General features: G+C 39.0%; 1 protein-coding gene across 1 annotated transcript in view; it reads left to right on the top strand.

Annotated features, from left to right (window-relative positions):
- Positions 1–18229, top strand: part of LOC149080939 (leucine-rich repeat protein soc-2 homolog) — an 85331-nt gene that overhangs the window by 60504 nt on the left and 6598 nt on the right. The window contains exons 4-11 of the mRNA XM_089237632.1: positions 2386–2454; positions 3698–3913; positions 4004–4099; positions 7722–7842; positions 8948–9056; positions 11738–11831; positions 12917–13021; positions 16775–16889. Coding sequence (XP_089093758.1) covers positions 2386–2454; positions 3698–3913; positions 4004–4099; positions 7722–7842; positions 8948–9056; positions 11738–11831; positions 12917–13021; positions 16775–16889 — 925 coding nt within the window. The remainder of the gene's footprint in view (positions 1–2385; positions 2455–3697; positions 3914–4003; positions 4100–7721; positions 7843–8947; positions 9057–11737; positions 11832–12916; positions 13022–16774; positions 16890–18229) is intronic.

The raw sequence follows: 18229 nt of genomic DNA, 5'->3' as shown, positions 1-18229 counted from the left end.
AATGAATTCGCGGAACTTTTGATTTGAAAAAAATATCTTTGAAAAACAATTGCAGAAGTTTTTGATTCGAAAATTATTTTTGCCAATAAATGCAAAATTTCCTATTATTGAATCTCATTTTTTGCGAAATTTGGGTTTTTTTATTTGCGAAATTTACGTGTGTCTATTAATTGAGTAACACTTAACAACTATCTTATTAATTATTCCTCCGCAAAAATTAACAAAATCATTGAGCAATTTTTATTGTGCAGTCGAAACTCCATAGCACTCAATGTTCCTATATAACAAATACAAACACAAACAAATACAAATACAAACAAATACAAATGCAAACTAATACAAATACAAATACCACGCCACAACAGGCAAATTGGCTTCATTCACATAAGCCCTGGCAGACGAAGATGTGACCGTAGTCTGTTATTTAACTGGAAGTAGGCTACTGTACAAATAGGCGAATGAAGTTGTTACATGTTCACGTATGTAAGTTTGGAAAGTCTAAGAATAGGAAAAAGGGTGGTAGAAAATTCGACTTTTCTGTGTTCTCCTTTGCTAGAAGTAGGTACTTCAAATTAATGTTTAGGCCATGGACCTTCAATGCATGGCCCGCGGGCCACATTTGGCCCTTGGGGCTTTTTTTCGTGGCACGTCGATCATTTTCAGAAAATGGATGAAAGCATTGACAAACGATTAATTCTGGAATTGATCAAAAAATTATTTGGGAATTGATGAAAGAAATTGTTTTAAAATTTTTGAAACGAACAATCGGATTGGATTGGATTTTAAATTTGTTGGTGCAAGGACCAATTTGGTCAAACTGCGCCAAAACAAATGATAATATAAAAATTGTTCTTTGGTCATGTCAAAAAAACTAAAACTGTCCATGATAAAAAGCAACGTGAAACGTAAAACAGTAACATGAATTGTTAAAAACTATAATTTGTCGTACAAACCAATGGCCTTGATGAATTTAAAAATGCGAGATGCATCGCAATGGTCAGATAAAATGTCATGAAGTGGGAGATGATTCTGACCAAAAGCGGTCATAAAATGATGGCGGTGATACGGACAAGTGAAAGTATGAGCAGTGGTCAATGGACTTTGACAATGAGGGCACTCTGGTTGACTCTCCCGTAATAACAAAGAAACGAACAATTCAAAATTAGTGAGAAAAAAAAAAATAACTTATGAATCTGAGAGAAATAATTTCGTAATTTCTGATAGAAATTATTTTACAATCAATAAATGAATAATTGCATAATTATGGAAACAAATGATTTCAAGATACGTACATTGAGAAAAAAAATAATTTCATAATTACTGAAATAAATAATTAAAAAAATCATTTGAAGTGATTTCAGAGTAAAATTATTCTCAAAATTAACTAATCAAAATTGATAATAAATCAAAGAAATAATTTCAGAATAAATAAAAATCTTCGATTATTTTTGTCCCTGTTTAAGCATCACCACCTATAGATCAAGGTAGAACCCCTGTATACCCGTATATGAAGGCGTCTTACATCAAGGCCTCCGCACGAAGCTTGTGACGTCAATGAAGGCCATTTCTCCAATTGCCATGGAGTATACTGCAAAAGAAAAAAGGTAAAGATATTCCATGCTTCGGGGCCTGCTATTTTCAATAGCAATAGGTGAAATGGCCTTCTTCAGTGACGTCACAAGCTTCGTGCGGAGGCCTTGGTCTATAGGTGGTGTTGGTTTAAGTCGGGGGGCTCCATTGGCTCCTTCAATTAAGATGCCACTAAATTACATGAGTTTGTAGTGCGCGTGGGAATTTTCAATTTGGCCCACCGTGTCTGAAAGGTTGAAGACACCTGGTATAGGCGCAGCATGTACTGCAATTTAAATAGTGATAATTAATCCTTAGTTTAATTCTTGATGAGATAGAAAAGAAAAAAAATTGGCGATTTAACAAGAATTTTTTTGTCGCTATAGCGAATGGTTTTGATTTTAAACTCGCTAATAAAGGAATTTTTTTTGTAAAAACAAAGTGGCGTTAGATATCCACAGCATAGCAACTGAAATACAGTCGAATACCGTTATAGCGAAAATCTCGTTTTAACGAACACTTTTTCTAATCCCCCCGATAAGTTTACATAGGAACAACGCTATGTAACCTGGAATTTCTTTATAACAAAATTTCAAAATTCCAGGTCTATACATTTTTCCTATGTTAGCTTATCTGGGGGAATTATGTAGGAACAATGCGAAAACCTGAAATTCCTTTATAACGAAATTCCATTACAACGAAGTGATTTCTCTTTGAGTTCGTTATAACGGGATTCGATTGTACTTCAAGAATTTCTTTTTTTCATTTATTTTAGCGATATTTCCTTTATTAATCTTATAATCTTATTACTTTTAGGACGTTTCAAAAGAGTTTACGAGGTGTCGGGAAGAAGGAGCGGATAGATTAGACCTCAGCAAGTCAAGCGTAAGTTGCAAATTACTCTCAAAATTAACCATAAAGAATGATAACAAATAATTAAAAATCCCCCAACGTGTATAGCAAAAATTCTGAACTTCATTATACAGGGTGTATAGCAAACGGGGGTATGGCATGGCATTTAACTGGCGAACCGTTGATCCTAGAGGTGCACTTCCAGTTAGAAAAAGTTTCCAAATACTCAGATATGACATTCATGTGGCAAGGAGTTGTATACTTATTAAAATGAAAAAAAAAAAATTAACTTTTTATACCGTCCTCTTGTGCCCCAAAACCCAGTTAGAAAGTTGTTGCCCTGCCTCTCCTGATGCCAAAAAAAAAAAAAAAAATTCCATGTTTTTAAATGCAATATTCAATGATATATTCGAACTCAAAAAACGGAGGATATTTGGGGGAAGAATATCATTAAAAGCGGGTAAAACTGTCTTTCTCTCCTAAAGTACCAAAGGTATCGCGAGTTCGATACCCGGTTCGTCCTTGTATCCGAACCGGGAGGAGGGAAACCTTTGTATCCGAAAACCTTGGGGGGGGGGGAAGAAGAGATAAACGTCACAGAACAATGCACATTAAAATGGACATAATGGAATTAAAATGCACATATACAGTGAAACCTGTCTAAGACGGACACTATATGAGACTGAAACCTGTCTTAAACGGAATCAAAATATAGTCTGTTCAATGATTAGTGCTTTTATTTGCACCTTTATAAAACGGAAATCTGTCTAAAACGGAATATTATTTCAGTCTGCTGACGTTCCGTTTCGCACAGGTTTCACTGAGTATATATCAGTCATTTATTTTCTCACATTTAGGGGAGTGCGGACCCCCCCCCCCCGGTCCACCTTTCCCGCTACAGCCTAGCGTGAGGCTACAGATACGCGAATGAAAGAATGAAAGCACTATCAATGTTATATGGATGAAATGGTGTCATTCCAATTCCAATCCGGTAATTCCCAAAATTTTTCACGTCCGCGGCCCCTTCCCCTTAAAAATGAGATAAGGATTTCGAAAATCTCTCGGCACCCTCTGCCCAATCCTAAGAGTGAGACTCACTGTGGGACTCCGTTTGGGAATCATCGCCCTACTACTGGTACTGTACTTACATTTGAAATGAAGCGACTAAATCATAAGCGACTTTTAAAAAAGGCATGTAATGAATTTTCGCATAATATTTTTTTAAATCATTAAACAATGATTATATGAATAATCATTTTAATTCACGTGATTACAGATCACAGTACTTCCATCATCGGTAAAAGAGCTTACTCACCTGGTAGAATTCTATCTGTACGGGAACAAGCTTTCGACCCTTCCCGCGGAGATCGGATGTCTCGTGAACCTCAAGACCTTGGCGTTGAGCGAGAATTCCCTGACCAGCCTGCCAGACACATTGTCCAACCTGAGGCACCTCAGGGTCCTCGATCTCCGACACAACAAACTCAGCGAGGTAAGACACTCTCTCCTTATATATAACTACATGAAATTCTTCTGTAAACTGTCGAGAATTAAATATGGATATTCATCGTACTTTTCGCAGATTCCGCAAGTCGTCTACACCCTGACATCGCTGGTAACTCTGTATCTGAGGTTCAACCGCATAAGAGTAGTTGGCGAGGAAATCGCCAACCTGAAGGTCAGTTTGCATTCCATCCTTTAATTTTAAATTCAGTTTTTAACCAAATAAAAACATCAGTTTTTAGCTTCCGGGACAACTTACTTTACCCTTTGAAAGGGAGGTAAAATGGCCATGACGGCGATGAGCCAGGGCTGTGCTTGGTGTAGTTCTCAAACTTTTGCTACCCGTGGTTCCCCAGAATAATCTTGAAAATATACATATTATCGTCGTGATCAGAGGCATATTGAAAGCGGAGTTGTCCAGGGATCGATGTTAGGCCCGATCTTATTTACTTTGTACACTTACGATATTACTCAGGCTGTGTCACCCATCTCTGTATTGCAATTCGCTGATGACGTGAAGTTATTCTCTCCAGTGGAAAACACTAGGGGCTTAAGAATTGCATGCCAACAACTTTTCCAGTGGAGTTGTCGGTATAAGCTACCTATTTCATCATCAAAAAGTGGATCAATGCATTTAGGTAGACGCACCGATCCTGAATATTACCAACTAGGTAATGAAACGTTACAGCAATTGGATACATGCGTGGATTTAGGTATTGCAATGAGCCGCATTCTGGATTTCACTGATCATTATCATGGCATAGTCTGCAAAGCTAATAGAATTTCATATTTGTTACGTACGGCATACCGTAAGTGTAATGCGCATACGTTGTCATATGCTTTCTGTGTGTACGTTCGCCCGACTCTGGAGTTCTGTTCGCAAGTATGGAGCCCTTACAAAATCAAGGACATAAAGCTCCTCGAAAAGTCACAGAGGTCGTTTACTAAACGAATACCTGACATGAGCGGTCTATCTTATTGCCAGAGACTTCAATTTCTGGGTTTACACTCGCTGGAATGGCGTAGAATCGCTGCAGATCTGAAGATGTGCTACAAAACTAGTCCACCAAATTGTTTATCTACCATCGAGAGAGCCTTTCTTTGAGATCATAGACAGGCGAGTAAACCTACGTAGGCATCGCTTCCAAATAAGAATACCAACGGCTAGAAGGGATTGCTTTTTCCACGGATATAGATGCCGTGTGGCAAGAATATGGAACAGTCTTCCCTATGCAGCAATATTTGCTTCCGCTATTGGGGATTTCGACCTGACTCCGTATGCGAAGTGCTTCCCGTTCTGACTATTATTATTATTATTATTATTTTCTTCCAGTATAAGTGCATTTCATGCCTTCTGGGGTTATTGTAAATAAATAAATATTTACGGTTTTGCCGCCTGTGGGTTACACGAATTTTGACACCCATCTCCTATTCTAGTCTAATTTTCTTGACTACTCTTACGCTACCCAGTGCTACAACCCGCGTGGCCTCTCCCCCACTCCTGCAAGTACACCCGTGTCTCTAAGTCACTCCTTTGGTCACTACCATGCTCGCACAATCTCTTAAGTCACTCTTTTATATATTCTCATGCTGGCACGCTGTTGTGGTCGCTCAAATGCTTGCACACTGTTTTAGTCAATCACATGCTTGCACACGCTCTAAGTCACTCTTTTGGTTCCTCTCTGACATGGTTCCTTGCTTTATGGGCCACTCTTTTGATAATTTACACGTTTACACGTCATCTAGGTCATTCTTTTTGTCATTTGCATGCTTGCACGCACTGCGGGTCACTGTTTTGGTCATTAAAAGGCTTGCACACGCTCTAGATCAATGTTTCTTAACCTTTTTTGCCCGTGGCCCCTTTGAACCATATTTTTTTTTTCTCGTGGCTCCCCTATCTTACCCAGAATTTTCGACCCTAATCCAGATACTTTATACGTATTGAATTGATATTTTCAGTGAATTTATACTGAACGAAAATTTTGCAAAAGAGATTGGCCTCCAGACCACTGGCCTAGAATTTATTGAGCTCCCCAATAGTCCCAGTTTATTCAGGACCATCTCAACATCATGAGCCTCACAGGCAAAGTGATGCTATGGTAGTCCCATTACTTAGCTGGAAATAAACAGCCCACATATTTCCTACTTATTTTCAAAATTTATTGTACTATACAAAATATCATAAGGTGGGGTCACTTATGGACATGAGAGCCCCGGGCATGACCCCTCACAAGAGTGGGACTGACAGAGCTGCCGCCCGGGGCCTGATATGGTTTTCAAAATTTTTTTGTTCTTCACACTATAAATTTTATATAGAGGAGGGGTCTGTGAAAAATCTAGGCGGGGGCCTGCGAAAAACCCCATCCTAGGGAACCTGCTGCAAAATGTAGGCAGTGGGACCCGGGTGGGTCCTTGCCTTAAGACGGCCCTTGTTTTATGGGTGATTTTGTAGGATTCTGTAAGTTTATAGTCACTTTCTTTGATTTATTTATTTATTTTTAACATTTATTTCTTCAACACCTTAATTTTTCTTCTCAGCTCTCTGCAGTCCTCCAAACCACCTGTCAAGGCCCCTTTCTATTTTCTTCCGTGGCCCCCTTGAAATATCCCAGTACCACTAGGGGACCATATGACCCCCGGTTGAGAACCACTTCTCTAGATCACTCTTTTGGGTATTCATATACTTGCATACGCTCTAGATCGGTGGTTCTTAACCTTTGGAAGCCCGCGGCCCGGTTGATTCCTTTTTCGTGAGGGGAAAACCCTGTCATAGACACGACTAATAGCGAGTAAATGGGGAAAAATGAGACAGTGAATCATTCACGGCCCGGTTTGACTGATGTCAGGGCCCGGTACCGGGCCACGGCATGGCGGCTGAGAAACACACTGCTCTAGATCACTTTTTGGGGTATTCATATACTTGCATGCGCTCTAGGTCACTCACTGGTTTGGTTCCTACCTCTCTGGGTTACTCTTTTGCTTACTCGCGTGCTTACAGACTCCCTATGTCACTTTTTGGTCACTCACTGACCTAGTCCCTAGCTCTCTGGGCAGATGTGGATTTATTGAGTGTTATACAAATTCTGCCACCCTTCTCCCATTCTACTAATTTTCTTGGCTCATTCCTCAAATTTGTGGCACAGCTGCTGCCCTGGGCTTTAGCCCGCTAAGCCCCTGTGTAAATACGCCACTGGTTGTGATGTGAACTCCATCACATCATGACATTGACTAGGCCAGTGGATATTGACCTTTTTCAGCCGCATCCCATGAGATCACCTTCGCGACACAGCATGTAACTGTTTCGAAATTAGTGAAACCAGTGTTACAATAAACGCGTTTATAACAGGACTGCACGAATCATATAGGACAGTGGTTCTCAATCTTTGCGACCCCGCGGCCCGGTTTCATTTTTGTGAGTGGAAGGCCCGATCAAACACGGGACCAACGGAAAATGAATGAGGAAAAATGAAACGGGTAATCACTCGCGGCCCGGTACCGGGCCTCGGCCCGACGGTTGAGAAACACTGATATAGGAAGCTCTTGCGAATCAAGTTCGGGTCGGGACCCGTGTGTGGTTTAAGAATCCCTGGTTGTAAGTGGATTTTTACGATCCATCTCGGAAACCCCTGCGACCCAAGTTCGTGTAGCGAGCCAAAGGTGTAGAACCCCTGATTTATCGTATGCAATTTCCAGGGCTTATAAAGACGCTACTTATGTATAAAATGTATTCGACAAAATCATAATGATTTCATATGTCTAAGGAATATTTAAATATTTTTTCCCTTCCTATATTTTAGAACTTGACGATGCTTAGTTTGAGAGAAAACAAAATCCGTGACTTGCCAGCCGGAATCGGTGACCTGAAGCAACTGGTCACATTCGACGCCTCAAACAATCATCTGAAGCATCTGCCAGCCGGTGAGAAATTATGAGAAGCCCTTATGTATTTATATATATATTTATAAATGAATATATTGGGTAACAACACATAGGCGTACGCAAAATTTTCTCGAAGGGGGGGGTTTCAATTTTTTTTGGGGGGGGGGGGGGTTTACGTTTTTTCCTGCAAAATAACACTATATTCTCGGCTTGAGGGGGGTGTTAGAACCCCCCCCCCCCCGCTTATGCCGATGCCGATGGGTAACAATCATTTCGATTTAGCCCGATAAAATAATTCATGAAATTCATAACGTGAAACGGAAACATTTCACATTAGGGTAAGAGATAAAAATTTTCTCTTCAACGATAATTCTTCTAAACATTGCAAAATTTGTCTCTCAACAATGCAATTCGACAACAATTGCAATCGAAAAACGCTTCCCAAAATGAAACACTACGATATTTATCTTTGTAATGATAATATCGGAGAGAATAATATCTTTGAGGAAGGGCCACTTCATTCGCTTCAAAATGTGCCGCTTAAGTGATCTGGAATAGCACCCCAGGTCACTTAAGTGATCTTTAAATGTGCTGCGGATCACTTGAGCATAAATGTGCCGCGGACCACCTAATTGAAGTGAGACTGTGCCGTGGGCACTTGAGTGATCTGAAACAGCACCCCAGGGCATTTGATTGATCTGGGAATGTGCCCCCGGCCACTTGAGTGACACGGAACAACGCCCAGGGCACTTAAGTGCACGTGATGCGGGTCACTTAACTGATCTGGTAATGTGCCGCTTAGTTCATTTTTGCAAAAAAAATTAGGTTTCAGATCACGAGCCACATCGGATTACTCCAAGAGACAGATTTGGCATCCATTGGTTAAACATGTAGGATTTACATACACGGGGAAATGGATTTTTAAGTACACCGAGAGAGAGAGAGATGAGTCATTACATTATGTCCACCCAGTTATTACGCTATTTCGTGTCTATGGAATATACAATTGTATTTTAATGGAACTTCTTGACACTTATCCTTGTTTGTAGATTTTTAATTCTGTGGTTTAAATTTTACAACTTCGTCTGCATCTGCAGTACATGTGTATACGAGTTTTTCAAACATGTGTATAACTTTATTGCAGAGGTTGGAAACTGTATCCAGCTGTTGACGTTGGACGTCCAACACAACGAGCTCGTAGACATCCCGGAAAGCATAGGGAACCTGAGGCAACTTTCCAGGCTTGGAATAAAGTATAAACTGCATTTTTGTGTCTATTTTATTGTTAAGATATGCATAAACAAACTGTTGCAAATTGTTTGCACAACAGATATCTCTGCAACCATTGACTTCAAAAACATACTTTCAATTACAAAAAGTTTTCAAATTACACGCAGTTACTTAAAATCTCAAAATTCGTTTTAGGTTCGTCGTCGTGTACATAAATTAAAAGCAATGAATTTTCTATACAGTCCCCGTGTGCGAAACTTCCAGTTATTGAGATATAGATCCCTCTCTGAACAATTATTTGCAAAAAAATAAGTATTTTTAAATACAATGTTCATCCACATATTAAATATACTGGGTGTTTCAAAAATAATTAGCCGATTTAAAAAAAAACATAACTATTTAGCTTTTAATCTGTTTTGATCGAATAATGTATAGGTAGAAAGAGGGAAATCTCGAGTTTCACGCAGTTGCCGACAGGTAGCGCTAAAGCTCTACCGACAAGATTGCAGCGCCATCTATCTATCATTTCTGGAACACAATATTTGCTCATTAGCGCGTACTTAAAAAAAACTGAATTTTCTTCAAATCACAAGGGGGTTGACGTTGTCCCCCCCCCCACTTTGGGAAACAATGATACAGATCTATGCAGCAATGCAGACATTGGAGATACAAAAATACAAAATTTTCATTACCTATTTCTGTGGGCAAGGCCTCGATCTTGTTCTCTTCGAGGTCCAACACCAAAAGCTTCCTCAAGTTGCCGATGGTGGCGGAAATCCTCTTCAGCAGGTTGTTAGACAGGATGAGGACCTCCAAAGACTGCAGGTACTGAATGTCGTCCGGAATCTTCGACAGCTGATTTGTTCCCAGGTTCAACTCCACCATGTTCGTCCACGTACCGATATCTAGCGAACAGAATTTAATTGTACATTTACACACATTGTTATACTGTAATATTGATTCAGTTCATATATTCTCAACCCACGTCCCGTGGGCCAAATGTGGAGGCCCGTGACCCGTACCGACAGGTAGCGCTAAAGCCACTTCAGTGTTCGTCAAGACGGTGACTTCACAACAGAAATCGTTTTGTGTTCTAAGCTTCGCGAAGTGCGATTCCGTAACAACTGTTCATCGTGCTTTTCATCGACAATACAATACCCTGGTGTTGAACTTCCTTCCGCTAAGAGCATTAGGCGATGGTATAAACAATTCCGAGACACGGGCTGTCTGTGTAAAGGGAAATCCCATGGCCGTCCCCGCATGTCAAACGAAAATGTGGAGCACATCCGACAGTTTCGCACGCAGTCCACAGAATCAACACAATCCACTCGCAGTGGATGCAAACATGCTCGCAAAAGTTTGGGACGAAATTGACTACCGTATAGACATATGCCGTACATCCCAAGGTGGACATATTGAGCACCTTTAGTTTGGTTTGTACATAAACTTTATACAATACAATACAATACAAATACAACGCCACAACAGGCAAATTGCCCAACGAGGCGGCTGACTTAAGAACATCATGGATCCCCGAGCCATCCTTTGGAGGCCCTACCTACTACTACTACAACAACAACACCCCCCCCCCCGCGGAACCCCCCAATGAATCGGTACATGCGGGAATGTGCTTGTACGTGTAGTGAAACCTGACGTGAAGTTTTTTTGTTGTTTCTCTGTAATGCTTGTTATGTGTAGTGCTGCCATCTGCCACCAGTTTTTCTAACTATGAGTGAAGTGTTATGATTGAATGATTTATCGTTGTAATACTGTTGCTCTCTGTGGCGAGACTTTTTAACGGGGAGATCGGCTCACATTTGCGCCTTGAAGTTGGGAACCACAGAAAACCAACTTCAGCCGACCACCACTGTGGGGTTCGAACCCGGATCCTCGCATCGCGAGTCCGTCACTATAACCACTCGACCACCACAGCGGCCATATGATTAGCCATGTAATATAAAATTAATCTTAAGTGTCTATATTCAATATTTTTCGTAATATACGCATTTCAAATCGGGTGATTCTTTTTGAAACACCCCGTATAAAATCACCATGTGTTTTAGCGACTTAGAACGGTGTTGGCATGTTTTCATTGGCTCAAAAATTGCAATTTTTAGCATCATCTCCACAATGAATAGCAATTACATTTTTTTGGCAATTACAGAATTTTTAAAAATTTGAATTTATTTTTCGCAATTTGTGAACCACACCCTAAATCGGCGAAAAATGCTGAAAAATTCAAAGTCAAATATGTCCTTTGATATTGCATTTAAAAATATGACTTTTTTTTGCGAATGACTTCCAGTGCCGCATTTACATTTCACTAACTAGAAGTTACGGCACGCAGGGTTCACATAAAAAAATTATTTTCCCTGTTTTTTTAAAGTATGCGACCCCTTGGGAACATAGGCGTACGCAGAATTTTTTCGAGGGGGGGGGGGGTGTTTACGCTTTTTCCTGCAAAATAACACTATAATCTTGCCCCCCCCCCTCCCCTTTCCGTATGCCAATGCTTGGGAAATATAAGACATTTTGGGTAACGGCACATCATTCGAAAACTTTTTTGCAATTCAAAGTATGTTTCTAAAGTCAACGGTTGCAGAGAGACATGCACTGTGCAAACAATTTGGGACAGACTGCATATTGTCTCCATAATTGTTTCGTTCAGATGTCGTCATAATTGTCATTTCTGCACCTCGCACAGGTACAACCAACTAACATCAGTGCCGAAATCTCTGAGCAACTGCGTGAACATGACGGAGTTCAACGTCGAGAGCAACGCCATTTCGCAGCTTCCCGTGGGTACATTTTCAAATGTTATTGCCACTTTACTATGACATAACATGCAAACTTCTGCGTCCTTTTTCATCCATTAACGCCTTATCATAATTGATAAATAATAAGCATGAAGAATATCAAGATAATATTCAGTCGATCCCGCTTACAACGTTTTCGGAAAACCAACCGTTGTAAGCGGAAAAACTCTTTAGTGGGGGTCATTCAATTATTACGTCAGCATTGAGGGGGAGGGGGTTTCGGACTTGCTGACTTTTGATGACAAGGAAGGGGGGGGGGAGGTTTGAAGGTTGCTTACGTCATCGACCATCCCTTTTTGAAGATATGAAATATTCTAAGCTGCTGACGAAATTTTGCTGACGGGGGAGGGGGTCAAAAATGGCTGAAAATCTGCTTACGTAATACTTGAATGGCCCCCTTAAACGGGAAAGCTTAATGATAATTAGTTAGAGTTGAGACCGCGAAAATAAGTCGTACTAAGCGGGAAAACGTTCTAAGTGGGAACGTTATAAGCGGGATCGACTGTAGTCAAGATAATAAGCACAAAAATAGTTAGAATTTGAGAACACAGAAATAATTGTTATTGATGCTATTAATAAGCCACTACTACTATAAACAACACACACACGCACCTCGTCCACATTCCTCTACGGAACCTCCAACGAATTGACACATGCGGGAATGTGCGTGTACACGTGTAGTGAAACCTGACATGAAGTTTGTTTCTGTGTAATGCTTGTTATGTGTAGTGCTGCCATCTGCCACCAGTTTTTCTACCTATGAGTGAAGTGTAATGATTGAATAATTTATCGTTGTAGGCCTGTTGCTCTCTGTGGCGAGACTTTTTAATGAGGAGATCGGCTCGCATTTGCGCCTCGAAGTTGTGAACCACGAGAAACCAACTGCAGTCGACCTCCACTGTGGGGTTCGAACCCGGATCCTCCTCGCGATGCGAGTCCGTCACTATGACCACTCGACCACCACAGCGGCGCTATTAATAAGCCGCAAAACCAAGAAATAATTATTTATAACCATATTGAGTATGAAATTATTATTTTTCGATATAACGTATTATATCCATCTGCAGGAAGGCCTTCTATCGAGTCTGTCCAACTTGACTACACTGACGTTATCCAGGAATTCGTTTACATCGTATCCAGTGGGAGGACCCTCCCAGTTCTGCAACGTCTACGTGAGTAATATACAGTGTATATCGAATTTGAAATCGTATACCAGGCATCTTCATCCTTTTTGCTCGCGAGCACCACGGTGGCCCCGAAGCACCCAGAGTGTTCGTGTGTGATTTCGTGCCAGCGAGCACTCGATCAACGTTCAATTAAACGCCTTGTACAAATTGTATTCAGGGATCAAAATCATCCTGATTTCATGCATTCGTGCATCAAACTTTGCCGTAAGGGTGCTCTTCTCATCATGATGGGCACAGTCAGTGCTCGTGACTAGAAAAAAGGTTGAAGACATCTGGCTTGAAGTTGAACTCCTGTCTCTCGATATAATGATAATCTTTTCACAACGATATTTTTTTTCTTTGTCCATAGATTATCGTTATATCGAGATTTCACCGTATTTTAATATGGATATTAGAAGTAAAAAAGGGGAATTATACTGTTGTTCCAAGAAAAAGCGATTGTAATCCGGTTGTATTTCGATAGCTGTCTTTTTAGTATAACGCCAACAATCTCTCCTGGGAATAATACAGTCGCAGAAACTTTTATCACCATATGAATCATTTCAATTTTTGAGATTAGATGGCACCACCTATACTATGAATAAAACAGTTGAAACATCGAGCTTAAGAAGTCTTATGCTACGTCCAGTAATATAAGCATAAGTTATGCTTATATTACTGGAGGAAGTATGACGTCAGCGGTCTCCGCCTTGGCAGTGCGTAAGCAGTACCTCCTATCACAGGCGGAGATTGACTTGGAAGTCTGGGGGGGGGGGGGCAACGTCATTATTGTGGGGGGGGGGGCACGATGATGGATGATGTCAATTCATATATACATATATACATTAGATCAGTCGAGCCCACCTTTGACGCCCCCAATAAGAGGCAATGCCTCCTATAGATACATCTGAAACGCCTTCATATAGTGTATAAAGGGGTTCCAGATAGATCTATCTCTAGAAGGTGCTCTCCTAAGGCAGAGCAAGTTTTGGCAGTGCTGAGAACGTTGTCAAAATCATTCGTTGGAAGATCACGTGACTCATTGAATATACAACTTGTATATCGGCGCAATCTCTGTTATTTTCTAATGGCAAAAAATATTCATTTTAATCCACTGCAATTTGCAGTAATGCTTCATTTCCCGCCATTGTGATTTTTTTGTAACTTCAGCAATATTTGGCATCTTTGTTCGGTTCTGGCGTCATTTTTGGCGATAATGGGCGATGTCCCGTATTTTCCCATATTTCACTCGAGGAAATATGGTCAGTCTAAGTTTAACACAAACGAAAGAAATAATTCCAGCATCGATGAAAGTGATAATTACAAAATTAATGAAAATGAAAATTCCAGAATTAATTAAAGATAATTCCAGAATTAATGAAAGATATTTCCAGAATTAATGAAAGATAATTTCAACATTGATGAAAGTTATAATTCTAAAATTAATAAAAGAGATAATTCAAAAATTAATAAAAGAGATAATTCAAAAATTAATAAAAGAGATAATTCAAAAATTAATAAAAGAGATAATTCAAAAATTAATAAAAGAGATAATTCAAAAATTAATAAAAGAGATAATTCAAAAATTAATAAAAGAGATAATTCAAAAATTAATAAAAGAGATAATTCCAAAATAAATGAAAATCATAATTTCAGTATTAATGGAAGATAATTCCAGAATTAATGGAAGATAATTCCAGAATTAATTAAAGATAATTTCAGAATTAATTAAAGATAATTTCAGAATTAATTAAAGATAATTTCAGAATTAATGGAAAATCACTCCAGAATTGATGAAAGAAGATCACGAAGTATCACGAAGAAATTCCAGAAGTAATGAAAGAAATAATATTTAATAAAGAAAATAATTGCAGAATTAATGAAACAAAATAATTACAGAATTAATGAAAGAAAATAATTACAGAATTAATGAAAGAAAATAATTACAGAATTAATGAAAGAAAATAATTACAGAATTAATGAAAGAAAATAATTACAGAATTAATGAAAGAAAATAATTACATAATTAATGAAAGAAAATAATTACAGAATTAATGAAAGAAAATAATTACATAATTAATGAAAGAAATATTCCAGAATTGATGGAAGAAATTTTTCAGCATTAGTGAACGAAATTATTCCATCATTAATGAAAGAAATAATAATTAATAAAGGAAATAATTCCAGAATCAATGAAAGAAATGATTTCAGTACTAATGAATGAAATAAATAATTTAATCTCTTTTCATCCTTAGATATGAGGATTCTCTATCCCTTTTTTTAATCTTTAAAACGCATTATTTAGAGACCGGACTGTACATTTCTATGAGCAAATCGACAGGCGAGAACTTTGTGTTCACCGAGTCACGTGATTTTCTTGTGACTGGATGCTTCTTCCAGTAATATAAGCTCAATGTTCGAAACATAATTTTTTTACCTGTCGTCTGCTGATTTTGAGGTTCTTTGTTTTTGACTTCTCCTTATTTTCTGAGAAAAAAAACTGAACTTCTTATCAAATCCAGTTCAAGTTTTCGACTTTCCTAGTAGGGAGCTGAACTGAATAAAAAATTCTGCTCTTATCACCCATGAGTAACTTTTAATCTTGAAATTAGATGGCAGCACCAAAACAGTGAATCAAACAGCGGAAATTTTCTGTCGTCTGCTACTTTTAAGGTTATTCGTTTCAGGCACCTCCTTATTTTCCGAAAAAAAGAACTGAACATCCTATCAAATCCAGTTCAAGTTTTTGATTTTTCTCGTAGGGAGCTAACTTGAACGAGATATTCTGCTCCTTTGACTAAGACAGTTCAAAAACCACAGGAGTAATTTCTAATTGTGAGATTAGATGGCAGCACCAACACTGTTAGATTAAATTGTAGGGGATTTCCTGTCGTCTGCTTCTTCTGAGGTTCTTCGTTTTGATTACTTCCTTATTTTTTTAAAAAATAAACTGAACCTCTCATCTAATTCAGTTCAGTTTTTCGGCTGTTCTTCATAAGGAACTGACTTGAACGAGAAATTCTGCTTCTGTGACCTAAACTGACCATATTTCTTTAGAAAAATACAGGAAATTGGATTCCAGGTATTGGAAAACGAAGAACAACGCTAATTATCACCAAAAATTATCCCAAAGGTAAGTAAAGTTGCAAAAATTGCTAAAACCACTCAAAAATCGCCAATGGCGATAAATGAAGCACTACTGCAAACTACAGTAGATTAAAATTCTATGGAATAAAACGTTCATTAACGTATGTGATATGTGAATATTCTCATTCATATATAGTTATGAATTGTCATAGTATAATTTATGTGTTGAAAAATAATTTCAATCCTTGATTTCGATGAATCTTTTACTCGCGAGAACCATGGTGATTCCCCTGAAGCACCAAGAGTGTTCACTGCTCCGGTCCGATTTCATGCTCGCGAGCACTTGATCAACGCTTCAATTAAACACCTGTTAAAAATTGCATTCAGGAATGACAATTATGCAGATTTCAGACATACGCATGTCAACGTTGCCGTAAGGGGTGCTCTTCGTTTGGTGATAAGCATGGACGCGGTGCTCACGACTCAAGAAAGGTTGAAGCTTGAATGAATTGTCTTATATTGCTTATATCGCAGTGTTCTTCAACCGCTACTCCACGAACCAGTACCGGTCCGCAGCTGTAAAAAGGTTGAACAACACTGATGTGTATATCGTGTGAGCTCTGCCTTCGATTGAGAAACAAAAGATTATAATTATCGATTATTTTTTTCCAGTCAATCAACATGGAGCACAACCAGATAAACAAAATTCCATTCGGGATATTTTCTCGCGCTAAGAATTTGACGAAGTTGAACATGAAGGAGAACCTCTTGTCATCTTTACCTTTGGGTAAGTTCAATGTTTAAGACGATATAGACTTCTTTTAATGAAAAATGTCCCGTTTTTTTTCTGTCCCGCTTTTTTCAATGAAGCGAAATTGAATTTGCAATCTTCACGGAGATGAAGACAGTTTTCATAACTTAAAAATTAGAGACAAATTCGGATGTAAAGACATTGAAGATTTCTTGAGATTTTGTCATTACAGTCGAATTCCGTTTTAACGAATACCGTAATAGCGAAAGTCTCGTTTTAACGAACCCTTTTTCTGAATCCTCCAGAATGTCCTTATAACCGAGTTTGAAAATATAATGGTGATGAATATACGGTTAAACATTCATCTCAAATATTTGTTATGCGAAGCTTTTTTTTTTCTCTTCCGAGTTATATGCTGTCGAATCCCGTTACGACGAACTCCAAGAAACCGGAGGAATCAATTCGTAATTACGAAATTTCGTTATAAAGAAATTCAAGATTTTTACATTGTTCCTATGTAAACTTAGCTAGAGGGGGAATTAGAAAAGTTTTCGTTAAAACGAGATTCTCACTATAACGGTATTCGTTAAAACGGAAATCGACTGCATTCATTATAATATTGATATAGGAGAGTGCGGGCTGCGTCACTCATTTGAAAACGTGTTATGGGCCATTTAAGTGTCTATAAATGTGCCGCGGATCACACAGACGGTCTGGAAATGTGTCGCGGGCCGCTTGAGTGTTCTGGAATTGTGTCGTGGAAAACTTAAATGATCTGAAAATGTGTACCGCGAGTTAATTTATATAAAGTTAGGTTTGAGGTCACGGACCACATCAGATGACTCCGTGGGGTAACATTTAGCCCGTGGGCCGTTGGTTGAGCATGTATAAAGTAGTAGCTAGGTATTCATTATAATATTTGATATAAAACGTGAGTGCTCGACCTTCAGGAGTGTGGGGCTGCTTCACTGATTTGAAAACCTGTCACGGGCCACTTAAGTGATACTTAACTCATGTGGATATGTTATGTGTGCCACTTGAGTGATTTAGAACTGTGCCACGATTAACTCGAGTGATTTAGAACTGTGCCACGATTAACTTGAGTGATTTAGAACTGTGCCACGATTAACTCGAGTGATTTAGAACTGTGCCACGATTAACTTGAGTGATGTGGAACTGCACCGTTGGCCGCTCAAGAACTGCAGCACGCTCAAAAGCTCTGGAACTGTACCGCATGGCACTTGAGAGATCTGTGAATATGTCACGGATCGCTTGCGTGCTCTGTAAGTGTGCCACGGACCACTCAAGGGCTCTGTAAATGTTGCTCGGCCCGTTTAAGTGCTGTGGTGCTGTTAAGTGGGTCTCTCAAGAGATCT

The sequence above is a fragment of the Pholcus phalangioides genome, unplaced genomic scaffold, assembly GCF_987345545.1.
Source record: "Pholcus phalangioides strain wild (caught in Gottingen) unplaced genomic scaffold, Ppha-v1.0 ptg000010l_1, whole genome shotgun sequence".
NCBI lineage: Eukaryota > Metazoa > Arthropoda > Arachnida > Araneae > Pholcidae > Pholcus > Pholcus phalangioides.
The sequence above is the reverse complement of the archived record's forward strand: the minus strand, read 5'-3'. Positions and strand labels throughout refer to the sequence as shown.